The 17,626-nt window shown below is 45.5% G+C and overlaps 1 protein-coding gene across 2 annotated transcripts in view; it reads right to left on the minus strand.

The window, feature by feature from the left end:
• DAB1 (DAB adaptor protein 1) overlaps window positions 1-17,626 on the minus strand; it is a 446,271-nt gene that overhangs the window by 17,778 nt on the left and 410,867 nt on the right. For both annotated transcript variants that reach the window (XM_082615228.1, XM_082615227.1), the window contains 3 exons: window positions 13,978-14,040; window positions 11,577-11,685; window positions 2,803-3,351 (listed from right to left, as the gene is read on the minus strand). In XM_082615228.1, the coding sequence (XP_082471354.1) occupies window positions 2,803-3,351; window positions 11,577-11,685; window positions 13,978-14,040 (721 nt within the window). The remainder of the gene's footprint in view (window positions 1-2,802; window positions 3,352-11,576; window positions 11,686-13,977; window positions 14,041-17,626) is intronic.

The raw sequence follows: 17,626 nt of genomic DNA on the forward strand, positions 1-17,626 counted from the left end.
TTATAATAAATACGCCATTTAGAAACTACTTTCCTTTCAATCATTTCCATTTTTTTTTCTTTTCAATAATGTCTAAATTGGCATTGAAAATACCCAGCACTGGCTCAGCCCCAAAGGAGGGATGGGGAGGCATGGCTTGATTTAGTAGCTGAATTTCAAAAGCCATTGACAAGGCCTCCCTGCCATTACATCCCAGAATTTACAAAATCTGGCTGCTTATCAGACAGTGAGTGATTATAAAACTTGGTGAGTTGCTTTTGCCTTGATGGACCTCTCTTTAGAACGATGATGCTATTTATTGCGTGCCAGCAAGCTAGACACGGTGCTAGGCACTTTGCATTCATCATGCTCTGTAATATAAACCCTGCAAGGTGCTATTGTACCTATTGTCTTTTTCTGATGAAGAAACTGCAGCTCAGAGAGGTGAAGTGCCTTTCTTAGAGTTAACACAACTATTTAACACAAATCTGACAGTGCTCAGTCCACTGTGCTTTTCTATTTCTATTTGAGGTATACTTTTGGGTCCTCTCCACTCAAAACATTCAAAACGTGATGTTGGTGGATAAGAGATATAAAGATAGGTTGCACTCGTTTTCTTTACAATAAAACATTGTTTCTTTTTTTTTAATTTAAAAGGAAGTCTGTTTTGTTTCATGAGATGCCTATAGAACAAACCAGTTACAGAGAGTTTAAATGAGATAAGCTTTATGAAAACGCCTTGATATGCGGTAGATGCTTAATAATTATGAGTGTAATTGGATTCTGAACTGTGTTTGACATGGTTTCTTGCTTACTAAAGGCTGAGGACCCTGACAGAGCTGCCGATTCTGAGAGATATCCTGCTCATACATATTGGATGGAATCAGTGGGATGCAAAACTCGAAGTTTATTTATGCAAGTATCTTAACCTTTAAAAGGTTTTGTAGAATACCTCTACACCCTAAAACTGTGGTTCTCAATCTAGGACAATTTTACTCCCAAGGGACCTTTAGCACTATCTAGGATCATTTTTGCTCATCATGGCTAGGGGAAGAGGATGTGTGCTACCGGGCCTCTAGTGGCTAGAGGCCAGGGATGCTGCTAAACATCCTACAGTCCACAGGACAGCTGCCCACAACAAAAAATTATCTGGACCAAAATCTCCCGCTCTGACACACGACAGTAACTGAGTAGCCTTTGTTTTGTACCTTCATCGTCTACAATCTTTCCAAAGCACATCCCATGTGCCAGACACCACACGACCATCATGAGAAGTGTAGCAGCACGAGGATGATTAAGACATATTCCCTGTCCTCAAAGAGCTTAAACTTCCCTCTTTTATATATATATAGCTGGCACAGAAGCCCCTTGAAAGAGAGACATCTGTCTTCAAAAGATGCTTGCTTTTTATGCATGGCTGTTGTTTCTTTAGCATTTCATTTTTTATTCATGATTCTTCATTGAAACCCCGTGAGCTGGAGTGAATAGAGATGCCCCCACCATGTAGATCCTATGGCCTGAGAGGAAGTAGGCTGTTTATACCCATAGAAGAGGTTCATTTTCAGAACAGCATCCCAAACCTTGCTGAAGTGACATTATCTAATTGTGTTAACATTAGATTTTTTTGGACAATTCACGGTACTGGCTAAGGAGTAATCCATACCATCTGTGACAGTAATGAAAACGCCAACCTCACTGTTCCATAAGCCTTTTCCTTCCCCTTATCAACTGTCAAGGCACAGGCTGGATCACCAGACACCTTTCCCGGATGGTGTCAACCAGGCATCGGTGTGCCCAAGTACATCTGGATTCTGATTGGCTGCACAGTGCTGGTTTTCCAGATGCTGGCAATAGAAAAGTGAGCTGGGATAGAATCACTGAATGCCAGAACTAGGAAAAGGCACAGAGCTATTGAAGCTAGCTCACTTATTTTACCCATGACACAGCTGAAGTTAAGAGAAGTCACACACTTGCCCAAAGACACAGTTTGGGGTGGAGAAGGCAGGATTAGAACCTCAGTCCAAGACTGTGCAAACCCACTCAGTATGCCATAACAATGACAATAAAAATACTTCCAACTCTGTGAGGGACATAATGTTTTAGTACATGTACCACTGAATCCTTTTTATGACCCTTAGCCTAAGACAGATGAGGAAATTGAGGCTCAAAGAAGTAAAATGACTTGCCCATCGACACAAAACTGGTAAGAAATCAGGCCACTCTCTGGATTCCCAGTGCAGAGCTTTCTGACTACCTGAAGCTTTGAGCAAATTCTGGCTGTCACTCTACCAGTGTAGGAGGCCTTATGGCTGCTCTATCTCTGGCCTGTGTTTTCTCCTGAACTTAATCTTCTAATTTTTTATACTTGTCCCTCACATTTTTTAAATGCACATACACCATTCATTTTTAGTTCAATAAGCCATACCCAAATCTATGTGTCAGAGCTGGGATATACATAAATGAATAAATGAATGTGCAAGGGAATAAAAACTTAAGAGCCAGAGTAACATGCTAGATAAATAACAGGCCTGTATTCAATTCCACCCTTTTGTCTATTTTCTTTGTCTTTGAATCTCACTTTCGTTATCTGTCAAACAGGTCTCACAAAACTTGCCATTAGCATTGTTAGGAGTATAGAAATAATAAATATAAAGCACACGGAGAAGGTGCATATAATTGGCACCTAATAACGGGAGGCTATGATTAGCAGTAGTCATATAAACAAAGAGGCCTGTTGAATGCAACTGAGGTGATTTCTCTGATGCCAGAAACAAGGCATCAATTGCTCTCTGGGGGTTTATGCCTTCAAAGAAGGGCACTCACGTGAGTTGGTCGATGGTGTAGTAGAAGTCACAGGCGTCAAATTCAACTGGGAGATGTCAAAGTCATCACAGTCATCTGTATCCTGTGCCACCCCGACTTTGTTGAAGTAACTGGAGAAGGCCTCTGAGGTGCAGGTGAGGGAGGGCTGGTCGGGTTTGCGGGAGGGCACGGGTGGAGGCTGGGCCATCTGGAAATCCTTAAACATTTCTTTCCCCATTTTCTGCCTGGGCTTGTCGGTCTGTGGACTTGACCTGGCGGAGTCACCCGTGGCTGGGACGGTTGCAAGGGGGGTGAGGGGACCTTGGAACATGGCAGCTGGCAAAGGCATAACAGTTTGTGTGGGCATGAAGGCGGCTGGCGGAAACTGCCCGGCCACGGTGGGCCAGGGCTGCTGAGTGGCAGGGAAGAGACCCGGCTGGCCCCATGCGATGGGCTGAGCCCCTGGCATCACCTGAGCGACTGGTGGCTGAGCACCCATGGCGATCTGCTGTTGGACAAGGGGCTGCTGGCCCCAGAAGGATGGGAGGACGGCGCCCATTGCAACATAACCTGCAAGGGTTAAAAAGAAGAGTCAGGCGCCTTGGGAAAGAATCATTCAGGGAGTCAAGTGATGGGCAAGAAAGGGACCAAGCAACTGCTGAGTGTCAGGCTGTGTGCTAGGATGCAAAGGTGAGTAAGACAGAAGTCCCTGCTCTCCTGGAGTCTGTCTTCTAGAGCCCTGGTCAGGGAAAACCGCTCTGAGAAGATGACTTATAAGCAGAGACTAGAATACAGTGAGGGGGACACCGGGCAGAGATCTGGGGAGTAATGATAATATTGCTATAGTTCTTAGAGTCTTATGATTCTTAGAGGTTTCTGACAGCACACAACCTCAGGAACCAGTGTGTCTCAGTGGAAAAGGCAGAGCGCTGGAAACCAGGCACAGCTGGGTTTGAATCTTGCCTCCCCTTCTTGCTAGACTTAGGGCATTCCCAAATGCTTCAGCATAGAGTCAAGCTCTTTGTTGTAAAGCCAGGTTATAACATCTTCCTTCTCAGCATCAAAGCGGTATGCAAAATGATTAAGAATCAAAATGTTGGGCTTCCCTGGTGGCGCAGGGGTTGAGAGTCCATCTGCCGATGCAGGGGACATGGGTTCGTGCCCGGGTCCAGGAAGATCCCATATGCCGTGGAGTGGCTGGGCCTGTGAGCCATGGATGCTGAGCCTGTGTGTCCGGAGCCTGTTGCTCCACAACGGGAGAGGCCACAACAGTGAGAGGTCCGTGTACCGCAAAAAAAAAAAAAAAAAAAAAAAGAATCAAAATGTTGGAGTTTTAGAGGCCAAGGTTAAAATTCAGACTGCCACTTCTTATCTATGGAATTTGGGGAGACCTTCAGAAGCTCTCTAAGCCTCTCCTTATCTGTAAAATGGGTAGAAAATACCTTCTGCGCCTCATTGGGTTAATTTAAAGATTTAATTTAGAGATTTAAAAAAATGTAAGTTAGCATCTACTCAGGACCACCTCATACAGTGGCACAGGTTAGGCACTGCAAAACTCCAGGGGGTGTACTCACATACGTCACCATAATTTTTTGCTATATTATTCCTTTCAGGTGAGATCTAGTCATTTTAAAAGGAGCACAAGTGATACTCTGTACCATAATAATAGAAACAATAATAATTTCCACTTAATAAATGCTTACAATGTGCTAGGTGCAGTATTAGGTGCTTCACATCTTTACAAAATCCCTGCAGGGTCGGTATCATTATCTCCATTTGAGGGATAAGGAGATTGGTGCTCAGAGAAGAAAAGTACCTCATTCAGGCTCACACAGCTGAGACAAGCTGGGATCAGGATCTGAACTGAGGTCATCTGTCCCCAAAGCCAGCATTCTTTCCACTGCCTCACCCAGATGGCCAAGACTGACTTCTGATCTTAGCACAGTCCGTAAAGCTGGTCTAGCCATGTCATGTTTTAGCTCACTGTGGGCCTGGAGGAGACTCCCATGTCCTTCCAGAGGTCCCCACCCTTTTCAGGGTGCTATCAAGCCCAGGAGACGGATGACCAGTCCAGGCAGACTAGAGGGCCTCTCAAAATATGTCTCAAAATATGCATTTTTATGGCTATCGGAAGGAATTTGCAGGTACGGAGCAGTGAGACCAGGAAAAGAAGAGGGTGGTTGCACGGTATCTAGCAACTTCCAAATGGAAGACTGGCAAGCGCGGGGGCACTGGGCATGTCCTGGGTTGTGTCAGTGCCTCCGGTGAGCCCAGAGAAATCACGTGTGGGCTGCCTCACTCATGCTCTAGCCTCAGATCCACCTGCCCTTCAACTGATTCTTAAGGGATGGAGCCAACTTTCAAAGCCAGTCCATTTCCTTCCAAGGTCAGAGGAGGCTCCAGTAGTGGGGTAGAGAGACACACGGGCTTTCCACACGGGCTTCCTGCTGATCAATCTAACAGTGTTAAATACTTTTATGGAATGAGGCAGGAGTGGCAACAAAACAGACAGTATCCTTTTCAGATCACCTTGGTCCTAGTGTTCGGAAATGAGAGGGGTGAAGAGGCACTGGTGCTGACATGTAAACTTGCAACGTGCTTACACTGTCTATCGTAATAACGCAGTGACTTGAACCTACCAACAGACTAAGAATTTTGCAGCATTGGTTTTCTTATTTTCTGATTGACTTTGACAGGGTTCAGTGGTTCTCGGTGGGAGAGCTACTACCTCCTAAGGCATGATTAGGAAAGTTCTGGGGTGTGTTTTGGTTGTCATGATAATTTCACGGCCAGACAGTACTAGCATTTAAGGGGCCGAGAGCATTGACACTAGACCTCCTATAATGTGGGAGATAACGTGCATGACAAAGAAATGTCAGCATTCTGTTTGTGATTATTTGAGTACAGACTAGACTTTTTTAATGAATATTTTATTTTATTATTTATTTTTTGGGGGGGGCGGTGGCGCAACCCTGTGGCTTGCAGGATTTTAGTTCCCCGACCGGGGACTGAACCCAGGCTATGGCACCAAAAGTGCCGAGTCCTAACCACTGGACCGCCAGGGACTAGATTGGACTTTGAATCACATGGAAAATCAACGTTTCTTTGCACAGTTTTAACGCACTACATTTTCCAGGAATGTAAGAACTGTGTATATTTGAGGGAAGACTATATTTCGTTTTGTTTGGAACATTGTCAGGAGTTGTTCACCAACTTGGAAAATCATGGTCCCTGATCATGGCGCTGGAGGAAGCATGACACTCTTGTACTGGTTGGTCTGAACCTGTGGTGATTCTAGTTATAGGTACACACACCTGACCACTTAGTATGTTTTTTAGTGTAGTTTTACCTGGGCATTTCCTTACTGCAATACATTATCTTGTTATTATAAATTAGTTTCCTTTATTTCTTCTTTATATTACAGTTAGGACATTATACTGATTTTTGAAAAACCAAGTAGGTAGGTTATATTCTCTATGAGTTTCATTTCAAAATATTAAAGGAGACATCACAAATCCTTGTTATAAAAAAGGAGCACTGGATCTGACAGGGTGAAGACCTGCCCATGGATCTTTTCATCACACCAACCCTGATGCCCATTTTGGTAAATGGATGGAAGGCTTCAGCCTCCAGCCAGACTACTGTTTTGCTTGGCTTCCATCCCACCCTCCTTACTGCCACCAGATGACTGTTCTAAAATGCAAATACAGTTGACCCTTGAACGACGCGTGGGTTAGGGGCGCTCACCTGCACACAGTGGAAATTCTGCATATAACTCATAGTTGGCCCTCCATATACCTGGTTCTGCATCCACGGAATCAACCAAACACAGACCATATATAGTACTACTGCAGTATTTCTTGGAAAGCATCCACGTATAAGTGGACTGGTGCAGTTCAGGCCCGTGTTGTTCAAAGGTCAGCTGTACAGTGCTTCATTACCTTGAGTATGAGGCCCAGAGGCCTTAGCTTGACTTTGGAGCTTTTGGGGTCAGTTCCCTTCCACTTCCTCACCCCAATTTTCCGTTTGCTCTCCCACTGGCACTCTTCCCTGCAGCAGATGCAAACAACCCAACCTGTTCTCTCGTCTCTGTTGGTCCATCTGCGCCTGGAAAGCCATCCCTAATTCTTTTTCACATGGCTGCCCCTCCTTTGCTCTTTGAGACGTGGTTCAGCATCACCTCTGCCCTCTAGACTCAGCTGGTTCTCCTCTGGGTGTGCACAGGCCCCCATGTTCATCTCCACCGTGGCACTTGTCACACTGTGTCGGAATTACCCAGTGATTCTGTCTTCCCTCATGAGACTGGAAAGCTCCTGCTACGAGGAACCTTTTATTTCTTTCTCCCTCCCCCATCTGCGTCTAGCACAGTTTTGGGCACACATCCACTGCTCCATAAATGCTGGAGGCTGGAGAAAGGCTCTAGGTGGAGGTGAATGAGTCACAGTGGAATAAATGCCTTCACTGCATTTTTCTAAGTATCCAATTCAACTCCAGCATCCATAAGTGCTATGATCTCTGATGAGTCAGTCTACTGCTGGTGGCAGGCTTTTTCCCCCACCATCTTTTTTTTTTTTTTTTTTTCCTTTTTTCCACAAGGAGTCAACAGACGGGCCGTGCACACTTTTCTGGAGAGGGCTATTAGCATGTCTCCCTGGCTTCATGCCATCTGCTTCAGAACAAAGTACAATATTCAAAAGAAAAAAAAAAGGCAACAAGGGTAATTGGATATCATGTTTGGGAACTTGCAGGTCTCACTTGCTCTTCCTGGGTGGGAGGGATCCCTGCAGTGGGGGCTTTTTCCCCAGACCTGTGAGCCAAGGCTCTCGGGTCACATGGCATTGTGCCTCCCTGAAGGGACATCTCAGTGGCAGGGCTGCAGTAGCGCTGGACATGGGAAACCACTGCGTGGCTGCCACTGCAGCCACTTGACAGCTTAGTAACTGTTTACTGGTTAACATTCAACAGTGGAGGGGGGAGGTGCCAAGGAGCATCTGTTTATGCCATGAAGTTCAGATCAATCATAAATCTCCTCGCTGTGCAGTGAGAGGAAACACCTGCATTACTGCCTTGCAGTTAGATTTTTAAAGGTGTTGAAATCGCAATTTATAACCAGATGCTGGCACCTGGGGATATCCTCATTATTAAAAAAAAAAAAAAAAAAAAAAAAAAAAAGCAGACTAAAATGGAAGAAAATAGTGAAAACTAAAGTGAAAAAACTAAAGTGAAAAATAGTGAAAACATTTTCTAGACTTACTTCCTCCAACATATATATAACTTATATGGTACCTCTTATCTACATTATGTCGTTTGATTCATTTGTTCAAAAATGGCCCTCCTGGGTGCCAAGCACTGTTTGTCTTTGGAGATGCAGTGAAGAACAAGACAGTAAAAAAAATAAAAATCCTTGCTCTAGTGGAGCTCACATTTTTTGTGAAGTTGATCCTTGCAAACAAGCCTCTGGGGTAGCTGTTATCAGTATCTCTTTAATATGCATACAAGGAACCTACAGCTTCAGGAGGGGAAGGTTTGATGTGGCTACACAGCAAGGGTAGGTAGCAGAGCCAGGGTCCCCAGTGAGTAGGGCGGGGAACTTTTTCGGAGTGCTTACTTATATAAACACTGCCAGGCATTGTTTTAAATGTTTTATACTACACGTATTAACTCAGGAACAGCTCTATGAGGTGGAATTATCATCCCCATTTTACAGATAAGTTCCCTGAGGCTCCAAAGCGATATAGCTGAGTGTCACACAGCTGGTTACTGGCAGGGTCTGTACTCATACAGAGCACATTCTCCAAGCCCTTCAGGCCAGCTCTGCCATGCGCAGTCAGGAAGTCAAAGACCTAAACTTTATTTCATGCTTTTTTTTTTTTTTTGCGGTACGCGGGCCTCTCACTGTTGCGGCCTCTCCCATTGCGGAGCACAGGCTCCGGATGCGCAGGCTCAGCGGCCATGGCTCACGGGCCCAGCCGCTCCGCGGCACGTGGGATCTTCCCAGACCGGGGCACGAACCCGTGTCCCCTGCATCGACAGGTGGACTCTCAACCACTGCGCCACCAGGGAAGCCCGATATTTCATGCATTTTTTTAAAGAAAACATCCCAAGAAGGCAAAGGAAAAAAACATAGGTAAGAAGAAGACATATTTTCTTCTACCTTAGACATCAGAGTAATAATAATAACAGCATTTTCCACATCGGGCATTTACAACGTGCCAGCATTTTTCAGAGGCACTTGACTTTATTTTCTCATTTAATTCTCATGATATTGTTGCAAGGTAAGTATTATTTTAAATTCAGTTATAAAAATGAAGAAACTCTGACTCTGACAGGTTAAGTAATTTGCCCAGGAGCCTAAAGCTTATAAATAAATGGCTGAGCCAGGGTTCAAACCCAGCCTATTAATTGTGCTGCACACCCCAGGTCATTTCCCATCTCCCGGTCACTGGTTGGGCAATTAGGGACAGGAGACAGAGATTCAACAGCTGCAGTGATTTTTAAGGCCAGTTAAGGGAGGTAGAAGACAGACAGTTTAACACCAACTGAAGCCCAGTTTTGTTTCTCAGCATAGCCGAAGTAGAGTAAGAGCAGCAAAAATACGCTAACTGAAATCAATTTTAGACTTATTTTCTAAAAATTAAAATCTTGGAGGTAATCTATCTTTTTTTTTTTTTTTTTTTTTTTAGCAGCTGAAGCAGCAGAATCTGAATGTGCAGAAGTGGTTTATCCACAGTTTGCAATACAGCTGGTCAAGTACAAGACCGCAAAATCCAGGCCTTTAAAGCTCTGGCTGGGGGGAGGGCCCAGAGCAGTGCAGGCAGGTTCTCAGGCATTTTAGTCAAATGTTAGGGCCGGAATTGCATCCAGCCCCTCGGACTCAAAGAAAGGGGATTGGGGAGGGGCCAGGCCATTTCTCTACCTGGAGTACTCTTTCTTTTTTTTTTTTTTTTTTTTGCGTTACGCGCGGGCCTCTCACTGTTGTGGCCTCTCACTGTTGTGGCCTCTCCCGTTGCGGAGCGCAGGCTCCGGACACGCAGGCTCAGTGGCCATGGCTCACGGGCCCAGCCACTCCGCGGCATGTGGGATCTTCCCGGACCAGGGCACGAACCCGCGTCCCCTGCACTGGCAGGCGGACTCTCAACCACTGTGCCACCAGGGAAGCCCCACCTGGAGTACTCTTGATCCAGATGCCTTCCTGGATCACATCACACATTTGCATAAGCCTCTCCTCCTGACCACAACCTCCATTCACACCTGCCCTTCTCCACATTTCCTTCTGTCCATACCACTGATCATTTTCTAGGATTATGTTAAGCTACTTATTTTTATGTTGTTGTCCATCTCCCCAATAGAAAGTAAGCTCTCTGTAGCCAGGGGTCTGTGTCTTTGGTATTCACTGACACACCCCAGACACCTAGAATAGGACCTGGCCCATAGTGAGTACTGAGTGAATATCTGTGGAATGAACAAGCCTAAAAATGAGTAAGTTTGGTGCCACCAAATAGTGGGGACAAAGCATGGTTATTCTGGATACGAGGCTGATGGCACAGGAAGGTGGTACATTTCTGAAAAACTGTTATTATTCTTATTTAAAATGACAGATTCAATAACACTATTCCCAAGGACATTTTCATATCCATTTTAGGTAGAGAAAACTAGTCATTGCCACTGTTCCATTTTAGGGGTGAGTAAAACAGGTTTGACTGGAAAGCTTAGAAATGAAAGACACTTCTAGGCTACCTATAGATTCTCAACTGTAAGTCAGATCCAGTGGCTATCAACCTCTGTTGCTTCTAGAAGTTCATAATGATCCCTCAGCTCATACGACTTTGGAACAGAGTATGAATTTTTAATTTCACTTTGAATAACAGCAAGGTTTATATTTGGTGGCAAGAATTTGTTTCTAATGCTGTGTAATTAAAAGTAATTATTTATAGAAGAATGCAAGAAATTTGTATTCTGAGATATTCAAAGGCTGTCATTTATATAAAAAAAGTAGAAAAAGAAAGATAAAGCCACAGATTTCAAATATGTAGTTAAAGAAAAAAAGTCCTTAAGGATGTTTTTGCCTTAAAGACTTTGTTTTTTGCCATGTATGCAAAAAGCAGAACTAATACCACCTTTGGCCATGTCCAGGTAGAGTGGGCCAGCTACACGGAGTGCCCGATGCCATGGAAACAAGATGCCTCAGACCCCACCAATCTGCACCTGCAACACTATATGTATTTTTACCCTGTTGTAAAAGTATATATTATATATATATATATTTTTAAAGAATATTTGGAACATAGAACAAACGCTCTTTAAATCACTATGAGCCCCATTACAATTCACTGTTAGCAGTTTGTTCTGTCTCCTAGGTGTTTCCCTTTGCATGGGGAACCGCCCCTTCTTTAAGCCTCCACCAATAAGGCAGATCTCTTCTATCAGTCAGATCTCTAGAGGTCTGCAGAGCACGGACTCACCCCTCCCCCACCTTCCCTCCATCTGGCTGAGCCGGACCGTACAAATCAGATTTGCACTGATTTGCATGGTTGCGTGTGCACCAAGCTCCCCAAAGCTATACAGCTGGAATCTTGACCTTTCAGGTGCAAGACATGAGTGATTTCCAGCCTGCAGCATCCCCGAGCTTTGTGAACATACCACCCCCCTGCCCATGGCAGCTTCGCAATGTCACCTGAAGAGTCACAAGGAGAGAATGGTGGTCCCACAGGTGTCTGGCATAATCTGGCAGTGGTTCAGTCAACCCTTTCCCTTTCTTGGTGGGTGGAGGCAGAGGAAGGTGGAAGAGGACTTACCTGAGGGTAGAGCAGCAGTGCCGAAAGGTACAGAACCAAACATGTCTGCACTCGCCGGAAGTGTCTGAGATGAAGACGGGAGAAAGGCATCACCTGGAGTTGCAGGAGTCTGTCAGACAGAGAAGGGCAGGGGCGCGTGAGGCTCCTGGGAGACCTGGCTCAGTGCTAATCAGGACGGGAAGCAGCAGGCACAGGAATTAAGTGGGGCAGTGCTACAGAAGCAAGCCCCGGTCCGGGCCACTTACTGTGCCAGGCAGACCATGAGCTGGTTATAAAGACTATAAAATGGGAAAAAACAATACCCATCTCTGGAGCTGCAGAGAAGCTTAAATGAAATCATGCATTTCAATCACTTAGTACCTGCCACACAGAGGCACATGGTAGGTGCTCAGCAAACGCTGGCCAGTATCACGACTATTTAGTTTGAGCCCCTACCCTTTGAGGGTGTTTCTGGGCCCTCAAATTAGCCCATAATGTCTTTTACCCTTCAGAAATGGTCAATTCAAAGTGACATACACTCACTCAGGACCTACTGCGTGCCCAGCTCAAGGCTGTCGTTTAATACATGGCCAATAAACAGATGTTGACTAAATAAACAAATAAAGATTAGCAAGTAGAATAGAGACCCTTGGGTCCTGGTGCCTCCCAGAATCCTGCCTGAACCTTCACTTGCAAAAAGAAGCAAATGTTCTCAAGAAGATGATTAAAAAAAAAAAAATGATGCTTGAGCAGCTACAAACTCTAAAGCCTGGCCCATGCTGCAATTCCAGAAAGGCCTGCTGCATGAACTGCTGGGTAAGGTGAGGCTACTGAGATAAAAACATGGGTACTAGTTTTCTCAAAGGTCCACACCCAGTTATAGAAGCCTTTTGCCTATAGAGTATGCCTATTCGATGCCATAATATGCTTATTTTTTTCCCCTTGGAATAGATGGGAGCAAGCAATTAATCCTGAAACCATGGCAATTAGACAAGGCCATTTTTAGAGTAGCAGCTTGCAGGAGGCATGGCATTGTTCTGAGGATTATTAAATACCCATTTGGACAGCACTTGGGTTCAAGGCCAGAAACACAGCCATGAGCTGCTGCGTTAAGCCCTTTAAAACACAATCAATGTCATTCTCTTTTTTCTGGTGTGACCTTGGGTGAGTCACATGCCCTCTCTGGAACTCAGTTTGTTCATCTGTAAAACGAAGAGGCTATGGTTAGACAATCTCTCCAGACCTTTCTAGCTCCATGGCCCCATGGTTCAGACACGCAGCTGTTCCCCCTGGGATGGAGGAGAGACTCTCTAGACTGTCAAGCTTCCCTGGAGACAGGAGCTGCTGTCCCCTCCTTCACAGCTGCTCTGGGCACCAGGCGTTTGGAGGAGAGCAGCTGTGCCTAGATTCCCTGGCGGCAGCTGTGGGCAGCAGGCTCTCATGCCATCTGTCCTCAGTGGTGACGATACAGCCTTTTCTCCGTGAGGTGCAGCTAGCCAATGACCCATGGCACCATCCCTGGGTTTGTGCAACTGCGCGGTGCCCGGAGGAGCCGCCCCCTCCCAGCAGCTTCAGCTGGTGCAGCTGTGCCTGCCTGCTCTCCGCCCACCTCCAGGGAGTGGGCAGGGGAGGAGTTGGAAGGGCCCGCTTGGCATTTTTCTCTGCAGTGGCTGCACGGTTGCCTCGGAATGCCTCCAGTTCTCAAAGCACTGGGATTCTATTTTGCTTCGGTTTTCTTTTTTTTTTTTTCATTTTCATTTTCAAGTGAGGGCTCCCTGCAATCTCTACCCCAGTGCAAGCAATGACTGAGATACTGTGGCTGAAACTAGAGCTGGGAATCCAAAGCTTCATGAGCTCAGCGAAGCCAGCAGGCAGGTGGGAAGGGAGGAGGAAATGAAAAGAAGATGGAGAGGGGAAGAAAAGAAGGAAACGAGCGAGGAGAGGGCAGCAAGGGCCGGGAGGAGAAGATGCTTCCTTTACTGGGCTGACCACCTGGCTTCCTTTACTGTGTGGGTTCTGGGTAGGAGATGACAAATGCCTCATCGGGTCTGCTGTCCTGTGGAGTTTCTTGCCCATATTCCCAGCTAGACCATGTGTTCCTTGCAGGCAGGGACCACATCCCGTTCCTGTCTCTCTCCACTGCCCAGCATAACAGCAAGAACCCCAGTGATAGCCTGTAATTGCTGATGCATGGTCTCATTTATTTCTCAAAACAGAGCATGTATCATAATTCCTTTAAAAAAATAGCAGAGGAAATTGAGGTTTAGAATTGCTAGTAAATTTGCCCAAATCACACAGATTGAAAGAGTCCAAGTTGAAATCCACCAGTAGCCTCTTTTACCCAAAGCCCATATTTTTGTCACCATGTGACTGAAGAAGGAAAAGAAAGAGATGCAGGGCTCTTAGGGAAGTGCATACTTACGGGGGGAGAGGTTATATCAGGAGGGGTGGACATGTCCCCAAAAAGTTCTAACTGGGTCACAGCCTGAAAAGAAAAAAAGATAATGGTGTAATCACAAGGGGAATGGATGCTGTGGGCATTGTTTTAAAAAAATATGATTTGAGGACACACGTTTCTTTTTCATCATGACTATATAAACAATAAACCCCGTTGGTCATTATGATACCTCTTGATCCCAAAGACAACATCTAGGATGTAGCCAGAATCAATTATTGCTTCAGTGTGTCCGGCTGTTTATCTGGGCTTAGTCAAGCAGATCTGGGTTTAGCCACCTTGCATAGGCAATAATAATACCACTTTTACATATTTACCATCCAGTGCCAACAATGTTTCTCTTCTCCAGGAGACAAAGGCAAGACATAATCTCACCATTTGCTTTTTTTTCATGAGTGTATCCACATGTACAAAATACCTTTCATGAATCAAGTATAGCAAGTCACCACTTCATGGCCACTTCTCAGTAAATACTCCCAATAATACTGACCCTGAGAGATATGAATCCTCATCCCCATTTTTACAAATGAATAAATTGAGTCTCACAGAGGTCACCTCAAGGTCACCGGGGCCATGACTTGAATTTTCTGCATATAGAGCAGGCAGTCAAATGACAGTCCCCAAAAGAATCCATCTTTAAGATAAAAAATGTAGTCGGAGAAGAAGAAAACATATCATTTAATACCAGGAAGGGCGTCAAAAACAGCCCAGTATATACACACTATTAATCATTCCGAGGAGCTCCATCACTGTAGCCACTGTATCAACTATATTCCCATCCATCATACGACAGTGTCTGAGCAAGGCCAGCCAGACCAGGAGGAGAAGCCCTTTAAGACACACTTAGAAATTAATCTGCATACACTTCCAGCTTCAGAGTCTGCAGGGAGTCTGTGGTCGGCAATCAAATGGCCTGACTTAAAGTATATAATCATGTGTTTTGTGCACATCTGCCCACTGCAAGAAAAAATACTTTCTGCGCGTCTTTGGATTTTAAGTGATAGTTTCTAATTGGGGGAACCTAAAAACACCACCCAACTGAAAGGACAGGGAGAGTCTGCCTGTCTGCCAGGCAGGACCCCTGCCCTCGAAATCTGTTCTAACCAGGCAAGGCAGGAGCTCCACGATTCACACAAAGAAAGGAACATACTCTGTTACTGACAAATGCGTGAGCTCTGGGCCCAGGAAGAGTCCCATCCCCAGGGATGTTAGTTGAGCTCTCCCACTGCCAACCTCTGCAATTCCTCATGGCCACTTTTCCCTCATCTGGACATTGGAGATAATGTCCAGATAATACCTCCTTTGCAGATTTATTGACAAAATTACTAGCAGGATTTTGAAGTTAGGGCAAGCCTGGTGAAAAAGGCACAAAAGATTCTTTGCGCTGAAAGTCAAGCAGCTTAGCCTGGTTAACTCACTTTCAACTCTTCCCCTTAAGCTTTCAGATTGAATGAACGGTGCGTGGCACACAGTAGGGCCCTATACATAGTCACTTCCCTCCCAGCTACATAATATGTTTTTTTTTCGTACACGTTGGACTGTGCAACACGTTGGACTAGGCACTGTGCTGGGTGTTCAGAACATAATAATGAGAAATGACAAGTCCCAGCCTGCAGGGAGGTTACAGTCTGGTGGGGACGATCCATAGATATAGATTGTAAAACTTGCTTGTCTTCGGGGAGGCTTCTTTAGCATGTGAACAATCGTTTATATTATTTGGTGAAATGATGCCAATCCTTAGGCTCTCTCCCAAACCCACAAAAGGCGTAATTCTATTTAATCCATTCAAGGGAAGCTTGTGGGCTTCCTGGTCCTTGGAACTCAATGCTTTACAAATGGCCCACGACTATTTTCAGTGGTAGGAAAATATTAAAATGAAACTAATAATTAAGTCGCACAATTTACATTTCAAATGTGTTGAACTCGTGGCACACTTTCACTAACATCGTAAATATAATTTATTGGCTAATTTTCTCCTTAAGCACAACTTTTAAAATAACCTTCATTCTTGAGCTACAGACTTTCCTCCTGCCAGATGACTTCCACTCAAGGATTAAACGAGAAAAAAACACGCAGAGGCATTAAACATAGATTGGTATTTCATTCCATTGGATTTGCTGCTTAAATAGAACCTTGAGTTAATTAAATTTTATAGAAAAAGGGGATTCTTAGGCCATAAAATTAAAAATAATTCTAATAACCATATGTGATTGAGAATCTGGAATAATATCTATTTTCACAGGCCCTCTCCCCAACTTAACCCTAGTCATTTTATTTGTAACTTAATAAGCCACGTTCCATCTGATAATATTGTTGTAATTAATCACTTTAACGGCCTCATGAGAATAAAACTAACCAGTCACATTTGTACTATATAGTTTACAATGCATTTTCCGATATAGTATGATCATGTTGGACGCTCCCTGAGCCCTGTAGCCCAGGAATCTCTCTCACTCTCTCTAGTTTGCAGATAAGCTGTAACAGATGCCTGGAGGTTAAGTGACTTGCCTCTGATTGGTCAGCTAAAAGAAGCTGGGCTTGACCCACAGACCAGCCAGCATCTTTTTTTTTTTTTTGCGGTACGCGGGCCTTCACTGCCGTGGCCTCTCCCGTTGCGGAGCACAGGCTCCGGACGCGCAGGCTCAGTGGCCATGGCTCACGGGCCCAGCCGCTCCGCGGCATGTGGGATCCTCCCGGACCGGGGCAAGAACCCATGTCCCCTGCATCGGCAGGCGGACTCTCAACCACTGCGCCACCAGGGAAGCCCCCCAGCCAGCAGCATCTTGTTGATCCATTGGTCCCTTTACAAAGCCCTAGTTAGCCTTCCTTCAGGGTAGAAGTCCAGCCCCACAATATTCTCTAACCAGAAGCCAGGGTTCCCACGAGTCCTGCCATGACCCACATCCATCTGAAGAAGTCACCTCCAAGGTCAGCTCCAGATTCCTCCTCGCCTTCCCATTCCCAGCCCTTCGGATGTCTTCAGGTAGAGACATGGCTGTTGATGGCAGATCCTGCCCCTTCTTTAGGCCCTGGGCGTCCTCCAGGGTAAGCAGAGTGACCCTGGCAGCTGCCAAGGCCAGTGAAGGGGTTGAGGAGGAGCTTGGCTGTTGAGGGGGGAGCCCCTCAGTGTCTCCATCAGGCCTGTCCCCTTCCCCCACAAGCCATCCTTTGATATGAACAAATGATGGTTTTCCAATAACATCTGGAGTGCTGTACAACCTCTTTCAGGATTAGACCTCTGGTCCTTCTTTCAGCTAGCACATTGCAACTAGACTCCTAGGTCCCTCCTGTAGAGAAGTTCTGAAAGTGGCATTGATGAAGGCAGAGGTATCCTTGACTGACCCCCAAGGCATATTCATACAAACCCACTCCTGTTTGGACATCAGGTACTCCTTCGTTCAGGACAAGTACGTAGCCCCTACTGTGTACATCAGCTACTGTGCCAAGAGCAGGGGATACAGGGAGTAAGGCATGTTCCTGTTCTGAGTCTCATGAGCTGCCTGTTCTATGGGAAGACAGACCTATAGGTACAATCAGGGCAGTGTTACGGAGGAGAGAAGCACCCGGGGCTCACGAAAGGAGGGGCTGCCTCAGGGCCTTTGCACACGTTCCTCCT

The sequence above is a fragment of the Mesoplodon mirus genome (genome assembly GCF_964341445.2).
Source record: "Mesoplodon mirus genome assembly, chromosome: 3".
Classification (NCBI taxonomy): Eukaryota; Metazoa; Chordata; class Mammalia; order Artiodactyla; family Ziphiidae; genus Mesoplodon; species Mesoplodon mirus.